The sequence below is a fragment of the Patiria miniata genome, unplaced genomic scaffold (assembly GCF_015706575.1).
Source record: "Patiria miniata isolate m_02_andy unplaced genomic scaffold, ASM1570657v1 HiC_scaffold_30, whole genome shotgun sequence".
In the NCBI taxonomy this organism is placed as follows: Eukaryota; Metazoa; Echinodermata; class Asteroidea; order Valvatida; family Asterinidae; genus Patiria; species Patiria miniata.
Genome location: NW_024037070.1, coordinates 5,249,290 through 5,272,497, shown reverse-complemented (window position 1 = coordinate 5,272,497; position 23,208 = coordinate 5,249,290). Strand labels below are relative to the sequence as shown.

Genomic DNA, 23,208 nt, shown 5'->3' with positions numbered 1-23,208 from the left:
AAGTTTTGCAGTGCCTGGGGTGACAGCTGGAGGAGTGGAGGTACTGGTGGGTGTCTGTGGTTTGGAATACAGGTCAGTGGTTAGTGAGTTGCCTTGCTTGCGGACGGTGACATCCAGAAAGTGGGGTTTGGTGAGCCGAGAACTCCGATGTGAATTTGATGGTTCTGTGGAAGGAATTGATGTGGTTAGTGAAGGTCAAGAGACTGTCCTCATCACTGGTCCAGATGAAAAAAAACATCATCAATATATCTCCACCAGATCCAAGGGCGACATGGGGCCGAGGCAAGAATGCGTTCTTCGAGGTCACCCATGAAGAGGCAAGCCATGGAGGGGGGCCATGCGAGTGCCCATTGCAGTGCCGTGTACCTGTAGATAGTGTTCACCAAGGAAGGAAAAATTGTTCTTCGTTAGTATAAGTCTCATGAGGGTGCCAACATCACTGATGGGAGGAGTCGTGTGTCCTGCCTTGGCCAGAGCCAAGGAGCAAGCACGAACACCCTCCTCATGTGGGGTGTTGGTGTACAGAGATGAAACGTCGAAAGTCCCAATGATGGCTGTGCTGGGAATCTGGTCCTTGATTCCTTCAAGCTTGCGTAGGAAGTCTGGGGTGTCGTGAACGTATGACGAAATCTGTGGGACAAGGGTTTGAGAAAACTGTCAATGAACAGGGAGATGCGTTCCGTGGGTGAGCCATTACCGGAGATGATGGGTCTACCGGGGTTGCCAGCCTTGTGAATCTTGGGTAGAAGGTAAAATCTGGCAGTCCTACAATCACAGGGAGAAAGAAATTTATGAGCTTTCTTGGACAACTGGTCACGTGATCGCATATCGTCAAGTACCTGTTGTATATCTCTACAGAATGTGCCTGTGGGGTCAGAGTCAAGGCGGGTATAGTTAGGGCGATTATCCAACTGGCGGTGGGCCTCATCAATGTACTGCTGACGATCCATGATGACCACAGCTGAACCTTTATCTGCTGGTTTGATGATGATGTCGGTGCGAGAGCGCAAGGAGTTGAGAGCCAGGCGCTCCTCTCTGGGGAGATTATCATGAGTCCTGTGGGGGAAGTTGTCCGGCTTAGTTTTTTTTTTGCCGGTCATTTGGCCTCCGATAGAGAACATATAACCACAGAAAAGAGAACATATAACCTCTAACCAAGCTGGCTCTGTCCATACTTTGTGCAAAGGCGAAAAATTTGGGTGGGGGGGGGGGGGGCGGCCGGCGGGGCTACGCATTTTTTACCAGGAATTCTAGGGGAAAAAAAATTGTGACAGAGCTGGGTTTTTGGACCCCCCCCCCCAACCCCCTCTGGATCCACGCCTGAAGGAGGTTGAGCTGGCGTATTTTTTGGGGGAAGGAATTGGACATTTCAGTCAACACTTTGATTACCAGAGTTTTGAAGTTTGGTCAGTAACCATGACCTCCAAAAGTACCCGCCTTGTGTTTTTCATCATTTATCAATCACTTTTTGGTCAATTGACATTTTCAGCATTTCTGGATGAGGTCACACTGTTGTTTGATGATCATGAAAAGAGCCTGTCATGCTTGTTGTTCTTTTGCTAATTCTCAACTGTTTTTTTTTTTCAGGGTAACTTTACGTCTTTTAACTTGCAACGAAACTTTTTTTTACTGGGGGGTTTGGCATTTTTCTCATGTTTTGTTTAATTTTTTTGCTCATTTTTTTAATATTTGTTTTTAAATTGCGTGCATTGAAACTTATTAACTTTTTAATGTTTAATGTGGACATGCACAATAATTGGGTCTTTGAACTATAAATTTTTGTTTTTTTTATCTTATTTTTTCTCATTGTAGTATTTTGATGTTAATTTTGGGGATAATCATATCTATTTTTTTGTTTAACTGGGACGTTAATGTTTTAGCATTTACACCTCTGCCATTTTTAATATATTTGTTTATTGTTAATACAATTTTATAGATTTTTATAGATTTATATATTTCTTTGTGTAGCCAGAGGTATTGGAATTGAAGGCCTTCTGGCCACAGTTTTTAGGTAAACTTTTTTAATTCCAGGCATATGCCCCTGGCTTTCGTTTTTGTTATCTTGGTTTTTGTTTTTTATATTTTGTGAATGTTTGTTATTTGTATGTGCTTTTAATGCCGAATAAATAATAATAATAATAATAATAATAATAATATCGCCAGACTTGCACCACTTGTGATTTGTGGTAACCTAAACATTCACTGTGACAATCTCTAAGCAATCAACACAAAGGTGATTCAATGACTCTAATACTGAAATCACACATTCTTTCCCAGGATATTGAATCGCCAACCCATGAGCGTGGTCACATCTTGGATGCCTTCATCAAAATTTACGCAGTCCAATGTAATTGCAGGGTTATTGTGCCCGGTACGATTGTCAACCCACAGCGCGAATGTGTTTGCATGCGATTTGCGGTCTATTCGCACAGTCTATAATTATAGGAGTCTTGACTGTACGGTATGATTCTTTACTGAGGATCGATGATTTTCTTCCGATGCGAAGCACAAAAAGAAGACGCAGTTGCCCAAGACAGATATTCAATTTTGGGGGGGTCAGTTTTGTTTCAGATCCATTTGGGTTGGTTTTTGCATGATTTTTGTCAGGTTGGGTCAAGTCCGGTTAGGGGAGTTAACTCGGATCAGTTTTGGCTCAGATTTGGTACGTATCTGGGTTGGTTTGGCCTGGTCAACCGACCCAATGCACAACATTACCGCTCACCTAACAAGAAATGTCTGTGTTTTTCCTGGAACTGGAGCGACTATGTGGCCTGTAAAATTAAAGAAAACACCATTGAATGTTGTTTCAAAATAAGATGCCTTCTGGCACAATTTGACACGGGTTAGCAACGGAATCCAGTTTAGGAGACCCCAACAAATTTTCATATGTGTTTGTTGGGCTTAACCATGAGCAGGTCCTAATTTTGTTGCGCTACTTTAACCGATTTTGTGCTAACATAGCCTCCATCTATATCATAGAGACTGTATTAAAGCAGTAAGCACAGCAAAAACATTCTTCACCCCGGATAAAAATTGTTTAAATCAGTGATGTTATAATATAAATCTCCATGCGCGCGCAACCATTAGCAAGTCCACACCATGAAATAGTGCTTAAGCAAAAGTATCATTTTCGGCTACAGTTTATAAGCAAACCTTTTCTACTAAACTGTTAAGCAGCACTATGACATTGGGCCCAGGTTAGTTGTTGTGCACCGTCCTAATGATTTTCAGCAATTTTACTGCTTGCAAGGAAAAAACACACAAAAGCAAATGATCCTTTGTACCTTTAGATCAAAAATCATATTTCTTTTTCATTCAGCAATCCTAGCTTGAAAAGAGATTAGATCCTTCCTGATGCAATTATTGCTGAAAGTGCAACCACTTTTTAAGTTCTTGGCTACGTTTATATATTTTTTTAGATTGTTGTGATCTGAAATTTGAAGATTGACTTGACATAAGTGTTTGCATATCTGTTTATTTTTGAAAATATGTTTAATCTATTTGACAGGAGTTAGAAAGACTATCTTTAGTTATCAACAATATAGATGAAAGAGGTGATGCCACGAAAGCCTTGATACAGCTTCAGCAAAAAGCAAGAGTGATTGAGACAATGTGTTCTCAAATCAGGCCTTCATCTGATGCAAGGTATTTACTTTTCTGTTATGCATGTGGTAGTCCAATAGTAAACGCATGATATTGAGTGTTCATCACAAGTTAACCCACACAGTTACACCATACAGCAAGGAGCAGAAGGAGTTACAACTCCCTCAACTACAAAGGTTCCATGTCTGTTAGTACGGTTGTAAAACAGCTGGATTCGCGACCGCAGCTAATGAGTAGAGCAACAAGACCGGAGCGCTTATCGGCTGATCTTCATGGTGACATCATCTGAAAAAAAAAACACAATGCAGTGCGTGATGTAGCATCCATGCCAACAAAAAAATGGCAGCTTTGTATTCAGCACTGAGGTTTTGATGATTATGAATTTGCAACGTTAATGTTGATGGGCCCAATTTTACATTTAATCGAAATTTTTAGAACAGGAATGAAACCAGTCATTTGATAGCTTGGCACTCGTAGATAATGGAAATATAACTTCAGAGTGATTTTTGGATCAGACTAATTAACTTAAGAGTGGTGCACAAAACGCGGAGGGGGCTTGGCCATCACCCCTCTCCTGTTCTTTTTTTGCTGATACTGGTGCAACACGACAAAATAGGAGAAAACGAAACCAGTTTCTATTGACTTGGCACTTGAAGCACATGAAAATATAACTTAAGAGTGAGTTTAGGTCCGACTATTAAATTAACTTAACCAGTTCATGTATGCACGCAAAGGTTTTGCGGTATTTGGAACGGATGAGGGATAAACACGCAATGAGCGAGGCCAGAAATATGTGTCTGCGACCTGCTCGCAGTGAGCGAGGCTGGAAATATCAGAGTGTGCTACCCCCAGATGATGGCCTGAACCAGTCTGGCATCAAGGTTCGTGAAAAACAATCCTGTACCTGGGTTGGTCAATGTCAAAATAATCCTGGCGCGAACTGGATCATGCCAAGTTTCCCTCTCATGTTTACTGATGTCTTTCAGTTATTTGAAACCAATTTTATGAAGAAAGAGCACCCCTTCGTCGCAAAATGTCCAGTCTACTTTACTCAACTTACCTGTAGAGCAATCTAATGGATGCATACTCCCTATACCAACCAAGAGTTTGCACAATAGTGCCCCCTCGTGTCCTACCCATAGTGCCGGCGGCATGTATGCCTTGTGAGCGTCCTCTTTTCTCTTAGCAGCAGGTCGGGGAGGACGTGCTTATAATACACTCGTATTATTCGTCATTTTTTTGCTACCTTTTATCGATTAAGAGAAGATTTGATTAAAGAGTTATTAGCAGAGTTACAGTTTCGTCTTGTGAGATTATTTCTTAGAATGAGTCGTTCGGAGAGGACTGGCCCTGTCACATATGGGGAATGAAAATTCCGCCGGGACAGACCAAGTTCTTGGGAGTTATGGATTATGGATTTTCTGACTTAACAACAGCAGCGAGTATGATAAAATAATATTTTATCTGAAATTAACATGTGCAATACTGGTACCCTGCAAGGAAATGCTCTGTCACCAACATTGTGTTTAATCTTAATTCAAATGATTTTATTTGTACAGATCCATCTTCTTGTTTTACTGTAAAGTATGCAGATGATACTTACCTTGTTGGATTGATTTCAAACAATGATGTCAGTGGATACAGGGACAATGTGAATAATTTTGTTTCATGGTGCAATGATAACTATCTCACCCTCAATGCTGCTAAATGTAAGGAAATGGTATTTGATTTTAGGAAAAAGAGGAGCGATCATGAGTCTTTACATATCACGAATGTTGCTGTTGACATTGTTTCTGACTACAAATACCTGGATGTCCACATTGATAATAAACTGAATTGGAAGTGCAATACTGTAAAAGTCATCGCTAAGTGTAACCAACGTCTGTATTTTCTTAAGGGCATAAAGTCATTTAATGTTCATAGTGATATTATATATTTGTTTTATCGGGCAGTCATTCAATCTGTTTTATCATTCTGTAGTGTAGTTTGGTATAGTGGGATGTCTTCAGGAAACATCAAAATATTTATTTGGGTTTTCAAATCTGCAAGCAGGTTGGTTGTTGCTGATGTTAAGCAGTTCGACTCATTGTGCAATAATGCTTGTCATGGGAACAATCACGGTTGCGGGCAGCACCATCGCAAGCTCCGGGCATGGGGGGGGGGCACAGTACAAAGAAAAAACACACTTAGATATAGTTTTTTATATGCTTATGGTTTTTGCCAATAGGGGGGCCAGTTGTGCATCAGCGGGGCCCAGCCCCCCCCCCCCCCCCCCAGGCGACAGGCCTGGTTGCTAGGCCTTTGTGTTAACACTACTTTTATTTAAAATGTTGCAAAATGCATGATTCAATCTGAATAATCTCTTTATTCACAGTTTCAGTGGTATTTCAACTTCAGTGGATACAGAATCTTCCTCCCACCTTGATCAGTCCAGCACGGTCACACTGGATACTGGTGACCAGAGTTATGATGAGCTGCTGCCACCATTAATTAAATCAGATCGTCACTCGCTTATTATTGGCAACAATTGGGTACTTCACAACAACAGTAGCTCTGGATTGACAAATGGACACTCTTTAATAGTTGATCCACCAGAAACAAATGGTGAAATTCAAAATGGATATGATACACATCCCACAAACAATCTTGAACAGAGGACAAATATGATAGTAAATGGCATCACAAGCTGTTCCTCAGGAAATCTGTCGGCAGTGTTCGAGTGCAAGTGTTTAAGGAGCAAAGAAGTGACTTGCAAAAATATCCACAACAGTAACATGAATGCATTTGTGAACGGTCATGAAAAATGCCCTGAAACTACAGCATTTGTGAATAGCAACCAGGTGACAGCTAACATGTTTCTTGGCTTCGCACCAACACGGATCAATGAGCTACCTCCTTTACCTCCCCCTCCTCCACCAATTTTAGGTAAGTTGGACTTCATGTTTTGGGGTTTGTTTTTGTTTTTGTTTTGTTTTGTGTTGTTTTTGTTTATTAGTTTGCATTTTTTTGCTCGCATTTCTTCAACTGAGCATGCTGGTTTGAGTCTCTTATGAGACATTTAATTGGTTTTAAAGTTTTATTTTGTATCATTTTACATAGAGTGTTACCATAGAGTGTTACCATTTATTTATGAAGCAATGATGTAACTCGTTGTAACTGAACAGTTACTGTAAGACTGGTATCTGCTCTTGTGCCACACTTGGGCACAATGCTGTGTAACATCACCAAAGGATGTGTACATGTATACACATACAAATAGTTGACGTTGAACAATAGTATACACATATAGCCTGGCAATGAAGTCACCAGTGCACGTCTATGTGCCCCGAGGGACTGTGAGTGACTGACCAGAAGAGGACTCACAGGCCCGAAGGGGGCATAGATGTGCACTAGCGACCGAATTATGCCAGTCCATATGTTTTATAACACACCTCTGTCCAAAATATAAAATAAGAAAAGAAACTTTGTCTTTTAGTTGAAGTGTTCTCAACAATTAACTCTTAAGTCACTCGGAATTCAACCAACTGCTTCTCAGAACCACACAACTCACAAAGAGATATCATTCACATGGTGTTACTGCAAACCTCCCATTCATTGATCATGTCTCCATGCAAACCTTTAAGCCTCATTTAACTTATAAGCAATCCAACAATAAGCAATTAAACACAATACATGGAAGTTGAAACAGAGGGCGCTGTAACTAGTTGAAAATGTGTACGTGCGCAATGTCTTGACGCACAAGGACGACCTCAATTAGAAAATGTGATGTTGAGTTTGAATTGTTGAGTTTGAATTGCAACAAGCTACGCCTTTCACTTAAAGACTGGTTAGGGATTAAATCGTTAGGGATTAAATCTACACTCAAAGTAAGTGAATTTCATCCCGGTCATCTGTTTGTCATAACAAAAAAACAATATGCACTGACATCCACTGTTAAACCAATTGAAACTGTTGTCAATCAGTTTCATTCTCACAAGATAATCTCTAGAATGGAATCTGATATTACCAATCTTCGGAGATGTCATTGTCACCACGCACTGAAACCACTCATGTACACTCTTTGGAAATTAGGCTATTTTATGGGAAACTTAGGGGGGCTTCTTTTGATCAATTTTGGGGCTTCTTTGGCAAACGGACTAGTGCAAAACCTCAGCGTGTTTTTTGCATGGGACGGCGGCCTCGGCTTGTATGCCCAATCATTTCATGGAAGGCGGCAAGAGCTTATTGTGCACTCGCACTTGTTTTTGCACGGGCCAATATTAAACATCAGAGAAAGATAAATGATAAAACTAAAATAAAATGGGTTAAGACTAGACAGAGGGATGTTCGCTGATTTTTTTGAATGCAAATTTAAAGACAAACAATAAAATTAACTAAAAATGTTAAACTTTTATATGCCTGTGCATCTGCGGGTAGTACTGGAACTGGGCACCCGATGGAAAAAATACAGGTATCCGGGTACCAGTCAAAGAAACACAACCCAAAACTTCCGATCCCAGAAGTTGGTAACTAAGTTGCATAAATAAAGGGTGCGCTACTGCGCATGATAATACTATCACGTTGATGCATTATTAGTGTAGCGGTACGCCATTAAGGAGGTCCGCTCAAATGATTAGATTTAAGGACGCCAAGGACAATCAAGACAAACAGAAAGAATCAAGGAGTCAAGTTATGCTTGGTCTCATGAACTTGTTCACAAGAATCGATTACAATAATAAACACCCGATCTCAATTTTAACTCACAAAAGCAAGTGTTACAAAAAGCATATAAGATTCAATTTCTAGAAGATATACATTTGCCAATGATAACTTACAATCACAAAGTTTGTATTTCTAAAGTTGCCCTAAGGTTGAAAGTGCCCTAAGAATAAAAGTGAGGTTCCTAATCACTATGAACATCTTCATCCCTTAAAAATTCGTTAAAGAGCCATTTTCCCTTGAAATTACAGTTAACAAAATTTTCACGGATTTTTTAACATATAAAGCCAGATTAGGAGTCCGTGAAAACACCCTTAAGAAAGTCATTTGTTTACCCATGGAGATAGACCCAGCGTACCGCTATGTATAGCCAATGATAATCCTCAGTGGCCAGGGTCATTAAAAATCTGTGAAAATACCCCTACAGGATTAGTCCTATATAAGCCCCATGTAAATGTCCGTGAAACATCTTTTAAAGATTCTTTTCACGGACAAATGGACTTTTAATGAATTTTTAAGGGATGAAGTTGTTCACAAGATTCCCAGGTTCCCCGAACGGCTGGCCAGTGTATGGCTGTCTTGTGAACTCGGCCTTCCAAATTGCACCTGACATGAAACAGCCATATTGCAATAAATCAACATGGGACTTACACGATGTACAAGGTGATTAAAACTTTGAGATTACGATGACTAATTCACCCCAAAATCACTGCTTTTGTCAACATGAAATACACTAAAACCTAGCCCAGCGGTAGCAGAGAACTTGCATTATGACACTAGAATGTACAGAAAATACAAATGTCGCTCATTTTAAACTAAAATGTTGGTTTTTAAGCACAAATCTATACACATAATACTCACACTTTGGTGTGCAGGCAAAAAAGGGCTGATATTTGCGCGTTCACGCACTGAGTACAGGCGTTTATATACATTTTTCTGGGCTGTGTGCCAATTGTACGGTGCCTCGTAAAAGATGTCTCACTACATTAGTATGAACAATAAAGGTCAGACTGTCAGAGGAGTTATAAGTATCAATAACTATTAGTCATTTAAAAACTGGTAAGCTTTGTAGAGGCGAGAGAAGTGTCGTCAGCCACAATAATCTGAGCCACGACAAACAGGAGCGATGACAAACATCAGTACAACATTGCATAACATGCATTCTCACTCGGAGACCAGCGGCATGGCTACCCCTCCACTGAAACCTGGCGTCCGTAGAAAAGCGCAGGCATATCAGTTACCATGATTAGCTGGAAGAACACAAAGTGCCTTTCTTCCGCGATTTTGTACGTAATTTTTTTTAGCAACAGTCCCTTTTTTGGTGTCCAGTCCGTCCCCCCCCCCCCCCCCATTTGATTTTACAGAGGGCGGGTGTCCGGTAAAAATAACCGGTCTACCTTTGAGCCCCTCCATTGTAACCTTGAGCCATCCCATAGGCCCCCTAGGATGAGAACCCTGGCTACACCGCTGTCGGAGACATGCCCGTTGCGTCAGCAGCGGTAGTGAAGGTAGACTTCTTCGTCATGTTTGACCTTTTCTTTAAAAATATGCAAAGGTCACATGAATATGTATGGAGTATGATATGAATATTAAACTATGGGGGGTAAGATATTTGGGCCAAGTTTGACCTGGTGTATGGACGGAAATGAATTTGGAATAGGATAGGGTAAGAAACCGAATACAGTTTGACCTAATGTAAGGAAAGATTGCCCTAATGTATGGGCAAAATACATGTATATAATTTCAATACAGCATAGTTTACGAACGTATTGCTATGAGTTGTACAATGTAACGGTGGTCAGTGAACAGCTGTTGTGTTAGATAATCGTTGGACAAAGGGACTGTAAGTGGCAGGGCCCATGTGCGCTCCACATGCCACCAGAAGTAGTTAATCCCTAGAACAACAGGTGGCTGGAAGGGATTTAGTGACCACTCTGTGTGGTCCTGAAGTAATGAACAATTTTACAAGTGAGTCATAGTTATACGTAAAAAAAGTAAGTGTCAGACTACCGATCATTTGGTCATTTATGCACCTTGAGGAATAGTATAAAGTCGTATAGAGCTACAGCACCGCGTAACACTGAGTAAGCTGAACGTCATCAAACATGTATACTGAGAAATACAAAACTGTCAAACTTACAAAGAGCTCGGTATCATCCTGGACACCGTTGAACTCAACGCTGATCAATCGGCTTTTGCTCTTAATTGGCTGTATGAGCTGACTTTACATTGCAACTAAGATGATGAAGAAGACTTGCCGTATCAGTATGGGTACGGTAATGACGACTTTTAAGATGATTCGAAGGTACCGGCTGAGCAAGATTCTCAAGCGGACGACGGCGACTCGGATGATGATAATCTGTGGGCAGCTGCTGAGGAAGATTTTCAAGAGGACATGGAGAATCAGCGGCCGAGGAAGAGGATGCGAGTGGAGAGATCAGCAGATTATTACAAGAGTCTACAGCGCTCATCTTACCCGTAGAGCCACTACCTACGCATATTTCCCCAGAGGGCGCAATACATCCGCTAAGAGTTCACACAATAGGATACCCACTGTGCCCCGTGGCCCGGCCGCCATCTTAGCTTCCTCTTCTCTCTTGGCGTCGGATGGTGAAAGATTGTTTCTTCACCGGCGGAAAAATCTCGGGTTTTCTTCACCATCCTACGTCCGCTTGAGATTATTACTTTGAATTTAATACAGTAGAGTTTGTCTTCAATCTGTGTATCTTCATTTGTTTGAGTTTCGATCTCCGTAAGAACATATTTTCATTCAATTTTTTACGTTGATTGTAATGGAAAGGAGAACGGCTAAGGGCCCGACAGGACCCGTGGAGGGAATTTCCACGGGACCGCCGGCCTCTCTAGAGGCACAAGGTCGGGAGGCACCCCCCCCCCCTCCCCTGGACCTCACCTCGACCGTAAATCTGCTGGAGGCACCCCCCTCCGCCTGTAGATTTCACCCCGTCACTCGGAAACGGGTGATGGTGACCCCAAAGGCCGGGAAACGGGCTACATTCAGCCCGCTCCACCGGCCGCGTTCTACGGGGAAATAAGAGCCGAACCGCGGCAGTAAGCTGCAAGGGCAAGCGGGGCACCCCCCTCGCAAAATTGCCCTCCAAGGCCTCTGGACAAGCCATATCGAGCTCCGTGTCCAAGGCTTCCGACACGCCCGGCATGACCGGGCGACCGGAGATAGCCCATGGGTCCCCCACAGGTGATGGCCCCCCGGCTAGCTCCGCTTCACGAGTCGAGTCGGCTCTAACCACCACCGGCCCGCCAGGATTCGGCCCGCCGTTGGGAGAACTACAGCGGCTTCCGAGTTTATCTTTAACTTCAGAGTTTTTCCGCTGTTCCGGAATACCTGCGCCACCGCCTATTTCTAAACCATCTTCGGGAGAACAACGCGGTCGCCAGGCCAAGAACGGGAAGTCTCACCGTAAAAGACGTCTTTACTGGTCAGAATCGGAGTCTTCCTCAGACCGATATCAATACTGGGCCAAACGCCGTAAGCACGTGGGATCAGTCTCCACGGCCGACTTTTTCCAAGCCTTCCAGGCATTTTCGGCCTCCGTTTCAGCCATATCAGCGGCGGGTTTTTCGGCGGGACAACTCGCCCCACTTGCGGGACAGTTCGCCCCCTACGCGGGTCAACTCGCCCCACAAGGTGAACACGCACCAGGAATGAGTCAAGTCGCCCCCTACATCGCTCCATCAACACGCATGGGTGCTGAACGGTCACATCAGCGCGATTCGGCCGCGAGACAACTCTCTCCCGATTTCGCCCCCAATGTTGCCCCGTCAACTACACATGAACCCGGCCAGATTCACCGCGATCAGTTACATCTTCCACACACTGTGAGTCGTCCTCCTGATTCGCCCCCGGCCATTTCCATTCATCCATCCGCTCATTTTTCTGACTCGGATGGTGATCTGGTACCCGGTCCTGTGGATCATCACCAGCGCAAGGACACTGAGGTACATGCTGGGTCTTTGGCAAAGGGTTCGCTGCATCCTTCTCGATCAGACCATGGTTCCGATGACGAGGGTGAAGATGTCATCAATACTCGACACCTCTCCCCACTGGAAACCCATTTTCGGCTTGTCCAACGTGATATGATCTGCTTTTTGGGCCTACCAGAGTCGACTATGCCGGAACCAGATCTCGCTCCGAAACATTCCTTCAAACAGCGCACAGCATTGGATGAACCAGCGGGACATTTAACGCCTTTCTGCTCTTCCGCTTGACCAGTTTTGCATAAAGCACATCCAGAACATCATCAACCGCAAAGACTGGAAAGCCTTTGATTATCGGGCCAATGCGTATTTCCGCTATCCCCGAAAGATTTTGAAGGCTACTTGACTGTGTCACAAGTTCTGGACTCTTTCAAAGATAAGTTGGCCGCAGACAGAAGTGCATCTAGTTCATCTCGCAATCTGTTTGCCGATCCTATCCAGAACAAACTGGAGACAATTCTCAAGAAAGCCGACTATGCCTCCAGATTTGGAATGCGAGCTACGTCCTTCATGCTTCTACTGTTCGAATATCTTGTCAGGGGCTGCTAGGACAAAACCACAATTCCTGTCGATATGCTCTCCGTCGGTGCTTAGACGACTCCCTTCGTCTATCCCTGTCACATTTGCCGGGACTCTCACAATAAGACAAATGAACTATATCCTTTATATTTACAAATTACTCTTACAAATTTATTTGACAAATTTACACAACATCAACATCGTACGTTCAGAAATGTCAAGGGGAAATCTTCGTTATGAAATCGTATTAATAGTCAGCTTATAGGTACATATAAAACCACCTCAAAATATCAATTCAGTTTATGCAATGGAATTATAGCAGGTAAGAAAATTTACTGTTTAAAATATCTAGCAATCTACTTTCCGTTGTTCACAGCAAATACAACTGACCGATTCAAACTTCCAATTCAATATCTACAATCAAATATCTACGGTCAGTATCAGCATCCAGTATCTATATGTACGTGCCTAGCAATAAATCCACACTATTAACAATTCAATCAATAAATCTGCACTATGAACAACCCGGATAATAAATCCACACTATTAACAATTCAATCCATAAATCCACACTATTAACAATCCGTTCTGTGTTCACCTAAACATCACTGGCTGCTTAAAACTTTCCGATTCAAAACCTACAAGTCAATATCCAATTCAACGATTCAATCAAAATCACATAGAATGACAATTCCTGGGGTTTTCTCACAAATATTAAACTAAACCAATTCAACAATCTCCATTCCTTTTAAGTCAAAGAACACTGCTACATGTAGCTGGACACCACAGGTTACATCATACATCCATACACAATATTCACAAATTATACATGTACATCCAAAGAACAGCACCTGTGCAGCAATACACAAGAGTATATGCATAAAATAATGCTCTTAATATCCAGGCAAATAGTTGCATCAAATTATTAATTTATATGTGAAATGGTACACTCAAAATGTGCGTAAATATATCAGGTGATCAAAGTGCAAAAAGTATTATTAAGAAATTATACAATTCTAAATCAATATGCTGTTGAAGTTTTGCTGATAGGGCTTGTCACATCTGCGGTAGGTATCCCGCTCTCATCGTCTAGGTCAGAGATGGACCAATCCAGTCAGAGGGACATGGCGTTGTAAGTCGGCGGTCATGGGACCAACCCTCAGAATTCACCACTTAATAGGGCCAGGTAGTACATCACAAGTACATCAACTTCAGGTACATCCATATAAGGACTATCTATAATTAAAATAATTAACCAACTCGATGCCAGTATTTTCTCCAAAGAAAACATATTCACATATTTCAAGGCTTGTTCAAGCAACAACAACCAATACTCAATAACCAATAATTCAAGCAATAATGGAGAAACAACAAAAGGAAATGTAACTTACGATTGTCCAATTGTCACGCTGACCTATGCTTGTCCGAGCCATACCCAAGAACCTCACAGAACTGCAACTTCTATGCTGATGGCCGAGGGACGGCACAAGCTGCCAAAAATGGCTACGCCAGCATGCACTCCAAAACACAGTGCTAACCCAACAACAGCATGTATAGCAATACTCACACACACCCACTTTGCTCCATCTTATATCAGCCAACACCCACATTTACCGCATACTGGAAAGCACTCAAGTACGCCAACTAAATTCCAGCACCAAGCCCTGGCTGAACAACAAAAGTCTACTGGCCAGTGTAGAGGATTAAGTTAGGATTACAAAAGATTAACTGTACAATTTACAACGACAATCATGGTCCTGCAGTGGAAACTTAAAATAGTTAGAAAAGTTATGTTTAATCAGAATCAGCTGTGACAATCCCCAGAGCAATTCATATGAATCTCGACTTTGACAACGTCCTACCGCTGAGGCAACATTCTAGACGCCCTTTTCCTCCCATCGGAAGGAACCCAGAAACGACTAGAATCTCTCCCTCTCATGGGACCGGACCTTTTCGCTGGCAAATTCCAAGAGGCAATGGACGAAACGCATAGATGCAATGGACAAGATTAATCTCCGCAAGTCAACATCGAAGTCCGGTCCGGACCAGCCGAAAGCTTGTAAGCCCAAGCCTTACCAACCACCGGCTGATCGCCCTGCGAAATCTTTTTGAACCAGGGCCTTTCGTGGTCGTACCTCCAACCAATCACGAACTATGACACGCCCATCAAACCAGTGCCGGGCCAACCCTACCGCTAGAGTGGCCGGTCAGAAAAGCCACCGGCCTCCCGGTTCACTGGGGGTTGGTCGATGACTTTCTAGAGCTTCAGCGGCCCCACACTGACCCGTGGGCGGCCGCCTTCAAGCTTTTACAGGGTTCTGGTCCCAGGCCGTCTCCGATCGGTGGGTGCTTCAAACGATCCAGTTCGGTTATATTCTAGAGTTTATGAACACCCCCCTCCCAAACAAGCCATTGTATTTAAGCAACTGGATTAAATCCAACATCATTTACGTTAATGACCTTCTGACCGAAAATGGTGAATTGTCAACTGAGTCAAACTAATTAAGAAACATAACTGGTTAGCAGAAATGTACACATTACAGAAGGCCATACCAAAAGAATGGTTAAGAACCCTAGCAAATAATAAAAACAAAACTCCCTTTGAAAGGCAAGTCTACGTTAATGATGCTTTAAGCAGTTTAGAAAATATTACAACTAAAGAAATATACAAGGTTTTAATTGATGAAAAGGGTAAAACGCCAGTTAGTCACAAGCGCTGGGAAGATATACTAAATGAAGAAATACAGTGGAATTCTGTGTGGAAACAAAAAATTATTAACATAAAAGAAGCTAAGTTAAGAAACTTTAATTACAAATTTCTACACCGCATAGTACCAACTAAAAACTTATTGTATAAATGGAAAATTGTGAATAGTCCATTGTGTTGCTTATGTAACGAGATTGATGATAACATTCATAGTTTTGTGACATGTGTACATACATTAAAATTTTGGAATGAGTTTGCTCAGTATCACCAAGCGATAACAAAACATTGTTTTAAATTGCCAAAAATGTTTAATTTAGTAACAAGCCTTGATTTCGATTTTGAAATAAATTTGATTATAACAATAGCAATGTATTCCATATTTAAAGTAAGATTAAAGACATATCAAGACAATAAGTGGATCAGCACTTTTGACACTTTCATTCGAGAACTTTATTGGAGAGCTAAACTACAGAAGAAAAACAAAAAACTTCTGGAAAAAGTTTCTGTAACATCTTATTTTAATTAATGTAATATAATGTAATTAAGTAATTAATACGTATGTTTTTCTAAAAATGTAAACAATGTTGCGAGAAATAAAAGCACTAGACGCAATAAATGGGGGAACCCCCCCCCATCGGACACCATAATTCGTCAAACCAAGGTTCCAGCCGAGCCGGCCAAACGCATAGCCTTGGAAACGGAAATGAAATCCCTCCTTACCAAAAACGCAGTTCGCATAGTTCCACCGGGAAGAGGACCGTCCAGTTTCCTGTCTACCTTTTTCCTAACACCCAAAGGGAACACAGGAACGTGGCGACCGATCTTGAACCTGAAACCACTCAACAGATTTTTCCGCCCCAAATGTTTCCGTATAGATTCTCTTTGAACAATCCTCAACTTGATTCCAACTCCGTCATGGGCTACATCCCTCGATCTGAAAGACACTTACCTACATGTACCCATACACCCGCAGCATTACGAATTCCTACGTTTTCAATACAACATCAGAATTTTTATGTACCTGGACGACTGGCTCATTGTCGGCCATTCAAGGACAGAAGCCTACCGAGCCCTTCAAGAAACATTGTCCTTGATCACACGTCTGGGGTTCCTGAACACACTTAACCCCAACACAAACACCGACGTTCCTGGGGGCCATGCTCAATCTCAAAACAAACACGGTTTTCCCAACGGACATACGACTACGAAATCTCCAACAGTGCATCAAACTGTTCCTCCAGGAGACATCAGCCCCAGTAGCAGCATGACTGAAAATACCGGGGCTTATGGTAAAGCATGGTGGATCTCGTTCCACATTGTCGACTCCGCATGCATCCTATCCAGCTCCACCTCCTTGTACATTACTGCCCGAAGCTTCACTTCACTCGTAAGATGAGCGCTGTAGACTCTCTCTCCCCCCCCCCCCACCCCCTCCCAGTCGTGTGGGGGTTGTACAGCACCAACGCCCACACATTACTGTGCGTGTACGTGCCCGTTGTAGTGCGTGCAATACTACAAGCCCGCCATGGAGCCGATGTACAGTGCAGCCGGTAGCTGCATCCAGGCGTGCCGATCTAGTCCAGGCCAGGAACCAGAGGATGCCGTCGTTTGCAGCTACAAACCAGGCCTACCTGCCGAGAACGAGACAGGATTTGCGGGAGTCGATGACCAGACGAAAATCGCCAACGAGATGGACGCGTACTGCCAGGGATCGAGGCCGTACGATACAGATCCAAGATGGCGGTGCCCATGGAACATTGCTAACGTCAGACTGGGATCGACAACCAGCGTTCTTGCCGTGAAAAATCGCAAATGCACATCGATCTCTGCCAGCCCTGCTGATAACTGTTGATATGGAAGATCGCCGCAAGCCCCGATTGAAATTTTAACTTTGTTTTATCGTACACGGAACATCGTTTGTATCGTCGCGCACGAGTACAAATTCCCAATTCGCAAGGAAAGCCAGCATGTTCGCCGTGGCCATACCGAGCCAGTCTAAACCAGGATGGATATTTACTGCCTGTCTGCAAGCCCACAGCCTTTGAACTGTTGAACACTGATCAACGCCGCCGCCAATACTGATTTAAAGGAACTGGACAGTGCATCCACCTTCAAGAGACTTGAACTTGAACATGTTGAAGTAGGTTTAAAAAAAAAAAAATTGTTTTGCTGTTTCTAATGTCATGTGATGCATATAGTTTGACCTACATGTGTACGTACAGAGTATTAATGCATGTTATGCCAGAGTTCTTGTGTTAAAAAAGGCCTTGCATATATGGTAGTTATTGCTAATTACTGTTTTTCATTGCGGTTCAGACATTTGTGTTTATCTTGAAACCATATTAAGGTGTCAAAACTGCTGTGATATTGTGTTGATAGCACACATGTACATTTGCGTTGCGCACTGTTATGGTTCAATGTATTTGGTATGCATACTTTTAAGTAGTGTAATACAAGTGGATGTTAGTGGTGTATCTTTTGCTCACATTGATAAGCTGTATAGCTAATTTCAGTGATTCAGAGATGGCTACACCTAGGCAATATTTGGGTAATGTACCGCAGTTTGAAGCAGGTTATAATTTTTATGAGTGGGTAGAGCTTTTGGAAGCTTGGCTACAAGCCAATGAGATTACTGATGATGACAAGCAAAGGTCGGTTTTCTTAACCAATTTAGGTAGTTAGAAGTACCATACCCTACGGGCTCTAGTCCAGCCAAAAAAGCCCACAGAGAAGACGTACAAGGAATGCAAAGACGTGCTTAAGGCACATTTCTCGCCAAAACCTACTGAGATTGTTCAGAGATATAGGTTTTACACTTGTATTCAGAAAGTCAATGAAACTATTCCCCAGTTTGTTGCTAACTTAAGACAACTTAGTGAGGGATGTAACTTCAAGGAGTTAGATAATATGCTAAGAGATAGAGTAGTAGTAGGATGCCGTGACACGGCTACCCAGAGAAAGCTCCTCAGTGAGTCTGAGTGAGTCAAAACTAACTTTCGAAAAGGCCCTCCAAATAGCTAGGGCTATGGAAGTTTGAAATAAGGATGTAGAAAATCTAAGAAACATCGGAAACCAGCCCGATAGCCCCTCTGGCACAGTAGTACATAAAATGCAAGGGACGCCCCCTCTGCAGAAAAACCGAGAAAAGCCCCCAACACAGGCAACCAGAGAAGCCAGCGGTCCTGTGAGCAAGCCAAGAAAAAGATGTTGGCGCTGTGGTGCCAGCCATGCCCCTACATCCTGCCCGTTCCAGAAGGAGAAGTGCTTCAAGTGGGACATACTAAGAGCCAGTGTGATAAAGTGCAAGCTTTTCAGAAGCAGGAATCTTATCGCCGCCTCCAAAGCACACATTATCTAGGAGATGATGAGGAATCAAGCCCAAAAGCGGAAGACCTCAGCCATTTAAAGGAGGGTTCACTCCATAAGTTGAGCCGGCCAAATCCCTTCATAACGAAACTTTTGGTTAATCGCAAGGAGATTAAGATGGAAGTCGACACAGGCAGCCCCTGGACAGTTGTTTCCAGTGCCTTTAGCCAAGGTACTGCCATGCAGCCCACTGATGTCAAGCTTATACACAGGTGACACTGTTGTCATACTCGAAGAAGCATCAGTAGATGTGCAGATTTCGTCTCACAAGAAGCCATAGAAGATGCCCTTATTGGTCGTAGATCATGGAGCAAGTCTGATGGGAAGAGATTGGATACAAGCATATCCTTCTGTAGTCAGAGAGTTTACCAGCTAAGCAGTGGCGTAGCCACCGTGGGGGCGTGGGGGGGGGGCGACCGCCCCCCCATGAAACCTTGTCGCCCCCCCAGTCGCCCCCCCACTGAGATTTTGAGTTTCTAAAAAAATTATCATTGATCTAAATCTAAATAGTCGCGAATGATCCACATGATGACCACTGAGAAACGACCCTTTGACCGGTGACCGCGGACCAGTAAGCTGACAACCGGCGTGACATAGCGCATAATGATAATCTAAAATGCGTATTAACACCCACTGCACTGCTCGCTCACACCACGGAACACGTATTATAGACAGGTGGTCCGTGGGTCACACAGTTTCAGTCAGCGATATCACGCGAATCGGCCACGCACAAACTTTTCAATGACTCCAAATTCAATGACTCCAACCTCGAAAACAATGTTCAAAAAATTTTCTTATGCCTTTAGCTTAGAAAACCTCGAAAATTATGTTTAAATTATTATCTTTTGTGCTAAGATAATTATTGGTTAAAGTGGTAAGAAATTGCCTCAGATCACACCAAAGAGCATCGAGAATCCAATTTTTTTCGGGGCCCTTAAGCGGGCCCCGAACCCCACACCTATAGCTCAGAATACCGATAGCTGATTCAATTACTCCAACCTCAAAAACGATGTTCAAATAAATATCTTTTGCTAAGAAAATATTAGTTAAAGCATGGAGGAAAATGGTAAGAAATTGGTTCAGATCACACCACAGAACATCTAAAATCCAATTTTTTTCAGGGCCCTTAAGCGGGCCCCGAACCCCCACGCCGTAAGGGCTTCGCGCTCGCATCAGTTTTGATCAAGGTATGTCCCCCCCCCCCCACTTTTGAGAAGCGATTGACGCCCCTACGTGACGTCCCCCCATGAAATGTTCCAGCCCCCCCCCCCCCCACTGTAAAATTCATGGCTACGCCACTGCACCTAAGGGAAAGCTCAAAAGCCAAGCCTCAGCATCAACAAGGTGCAAAACGATCTGGAGTCGCTACTCAGCCAACATAATGCTGTTTTTGACTGCTCCAAAGTTGGTATATTGGAAGGCTACCAAGCCAAGGTGTATCCTCAGGAGGTCGTGGACGGGACATACTTCTACAAAGCCGCCCCAGTCCCGTATGCAATGAAAAGCAAAATAGATGCTACCTTAGATGATCTCCTCGAGAAAGGCATTATTGAGCCCAAGTAATTCGCTGATTATGCCTGCCCAGTAGTTGCTGTAAAGTCAGAATTTGTGGCAACTACAAGCTTACTGCAAATAAAGTCTTGAAGCTAGAGCAGTACCCGATACCGACTCTGGATGATCTTCTTCAAACAGTAAAAGGAGGCCAGAAGTACAGCAAGCTAGACTTGTCCCATGCCTATCACCAAATAGAACTTGATCCGTCAGCACGGAAATACACCACCATCAACACACATAGAGGACTATTCCAATACACAAGGTTACCGTTTGGAATAGCTAGTGCTCCAGCCCTATTCCAGAGGACAATGGAATCTCTATTGGCAGACATTCCAATGTGCAGGCCGTACTTGGATGACATCATCGTTACTGGCAAGAATGACGAGGAGCACCTGGCCAGTTTAAAAGCTGTGTTGTCCAGATTGGAAGAGAATGGACTGCGTGTAAAGCAGGAAAAATGCACATTCCTGCAGCCCTCCATCGAGTATTTGGGACATGGTCTAAACAAGGACGGAATAAGTCCATTGCTGAAGAAACTGGACGTCATCAAGAATGCAGAGAGACCTACAAACCAAACTCAGCTGCAAGCCTACCTAGGACTTCTAGGTTACTAAATTCATCCCCAACTTGACACAGGAGATTGCGCCACTCACACAACTGTTGAAGGCAGAGTATGCATCAAAGAAGAAAAGCAATCCTGGAAAGCCCGACCCAAGCTTCAAATGGGGACCTGAACAGCAGAAGGCATTCGAAAAGTGCGAAGAAACTCTTGCAGAGTGATAACGTCGTAACACACAATACTGCAGACAGACGCCAGCCCTTACGGACTTGGAGCAGTTATCAGTCACCTAGGACCAGACGGGGAAGAACGCTCCATAGCCTTCGCCTCAAGGACTCTCACAGCCAGCGAACAAAACTATGCCCAGTACGAAAAAGAAAGCCTGTCGATCATTTCGGCTTGAAGAAGTTCCACAAATGGCTATACGGAAGGCAATTCGCAATTCACAATCACCACAGATCACAAGCCACTACTTGGTCTGTTTGGTGACAACAAGCCCGCCAGCCCAATGGCTTCTGCCAGAGTTGCTCGTTGGCATATGATATTGTCAGCCTACAACTACAAGATAGTCCACCGGGAAGGTAGAAAACACCAGAATGCAGATGGATTGTCACGTCTACCAATAGAGGAGACTGCAGCTGAGTGGTCACACCCCAATCTTGCAGAACTTGAAGAGCAGCCAGCAGCCCGAATCAACAACCTTGTTGATATCGACACAAGACCAGTGGAGGCTGAAGAGGTGAAAAGATGCACCCAGAAAGATGCCCTCTTGACGAGAGTAAAGCATCATATCCAAAATGGATGGCCGGAGGACAAGGGTCTGCCACCCAAGTTCAGTCCTTTCACACAAAAGAAGGAAGAACTGACCGTTGAAGATAATATTATGGGGCCACCGAGTCGTCATCCCAGACAATGAGGAGATGCGAGAAAGAATCATGCAAGAACTGCATAGCACTCATCCAGGAATAGTAAAGATGAAACTCTAGCTAGATCATATGTATGGTGGCCTGGAATAGACAAAAGCTTGGAACGTCGAGTGAAAACGTGTCCAACTTGCCAAGAATGCCAACACAGCCAACAAGCAGCCCCTATCCACCCATGGGAATTCCCTGCAGACCATGGTGTAGGATACATGTTGACTACGCTAGCATCGACAATCAGAATGTATTGATAGTTGTAGATGCATATAGCAAGTGGATTGAGGCCATTAGAGTGACAAATTCAACAGCGACTGCAACAGTCACTGCCATGAGACGTCTGTTTGCTACTCATGGTATTCCGGAAACTATTGTCACAGATAATGGTACCCAGTTTATATCAGAAGAGTTTGAGCAGTTTCTGAGTAACAATAATGTTGAGCGTGTCCAAACTGCACCCAAGCACCCTGCAAGCAATGGGTTAGCTGAAAGAGCAGTGCAAACAGTGAAAAGAGGAGTGAAGAAAACAAGTGGTAGCTCACTTGAATTAGACTCCAAAAGTTCTTGATGACATATAGGATTACTCCCCAGAGTACCACAGGGAAATCCCCCAGTGAGTTGTTGTTTAGAAGAAAGATTCATAGTGGACTTGATCAGTTGCAACCAAATCTGAGTAAGAGTGTAAGAAGGAAGCAATCTGCCATGAAGCAGAATAGGGACAGAAAAACAAAAGAACGAGAATTCAGAGAACTGGATCATGTGCTTGTTAAGAATTTCTCATCTGGGCCAGCTTGGCTCCAGGGGAAGGTGACAGAGGTTCTATGCCTGTCTATGTATGTAGTAGAACTAGGTGATGGTAGATTAGTAAGACGCCATGTTGATCACATGAGAGGGTGTATCCCACTTACACAAGCAGAGTTGGAACACATTCCAAATGAGCAGTACCGTCAACCAATTGAGTCACATGAGCCAAATTTGCCAGACCAAGCCAGTGAAAACACAAAACAAGATCAAGCATTGAAGCGTGATTTGGCAACTGTTGTAATAGACAATCGGAGACAAACAAATCCAGTAACAGGTACTTATGAACAGACCACAGTGCCTTCAGAGTCAGGTTGTAAGACAGCTGAAGTGAGAGTTTCAGACAGAACTAGGAAGCTACCTGCCAAGTTCGATGACTTTGTTCTGTATAAGTGAAGTCAAATACTGTGCTCATAATGCATAAGGCTAGTATCTGATTGTTTCACAAGTTCAAAGGTTAAAGGTTTTGT

The 23,208-nt window shown here is 43.2% G+C and overlaps 1 protein-coding gene across 1 annotated transcript in view; it reads left to right on the top strand.

The window, feature by feature from the left end:
- Positions 1-10,783, top strand: part of LOC119739084 — a 14,253-nt gene extending 3,470 nt beyond the window's left edge. Inside the window, exons 2-4 of the mRNA XM_038213918.1 lie at positions 3,509-3,645; positions 5,978-6,552; positions 10,596-10,783. Coding sequence (XP_038069846.1) covers positions 3,509-3,645; positions 5,978-6,552; positions 10,596-10,783 — 900 coding nt within the window. The remainder of the gene's footprint in view (positions 1-3,508; positions 3,646-5,977; positions 6,553-10,595) is intronic.
- Positions 10,784-23,208: the final 12,425 nt, after the last annotated feature.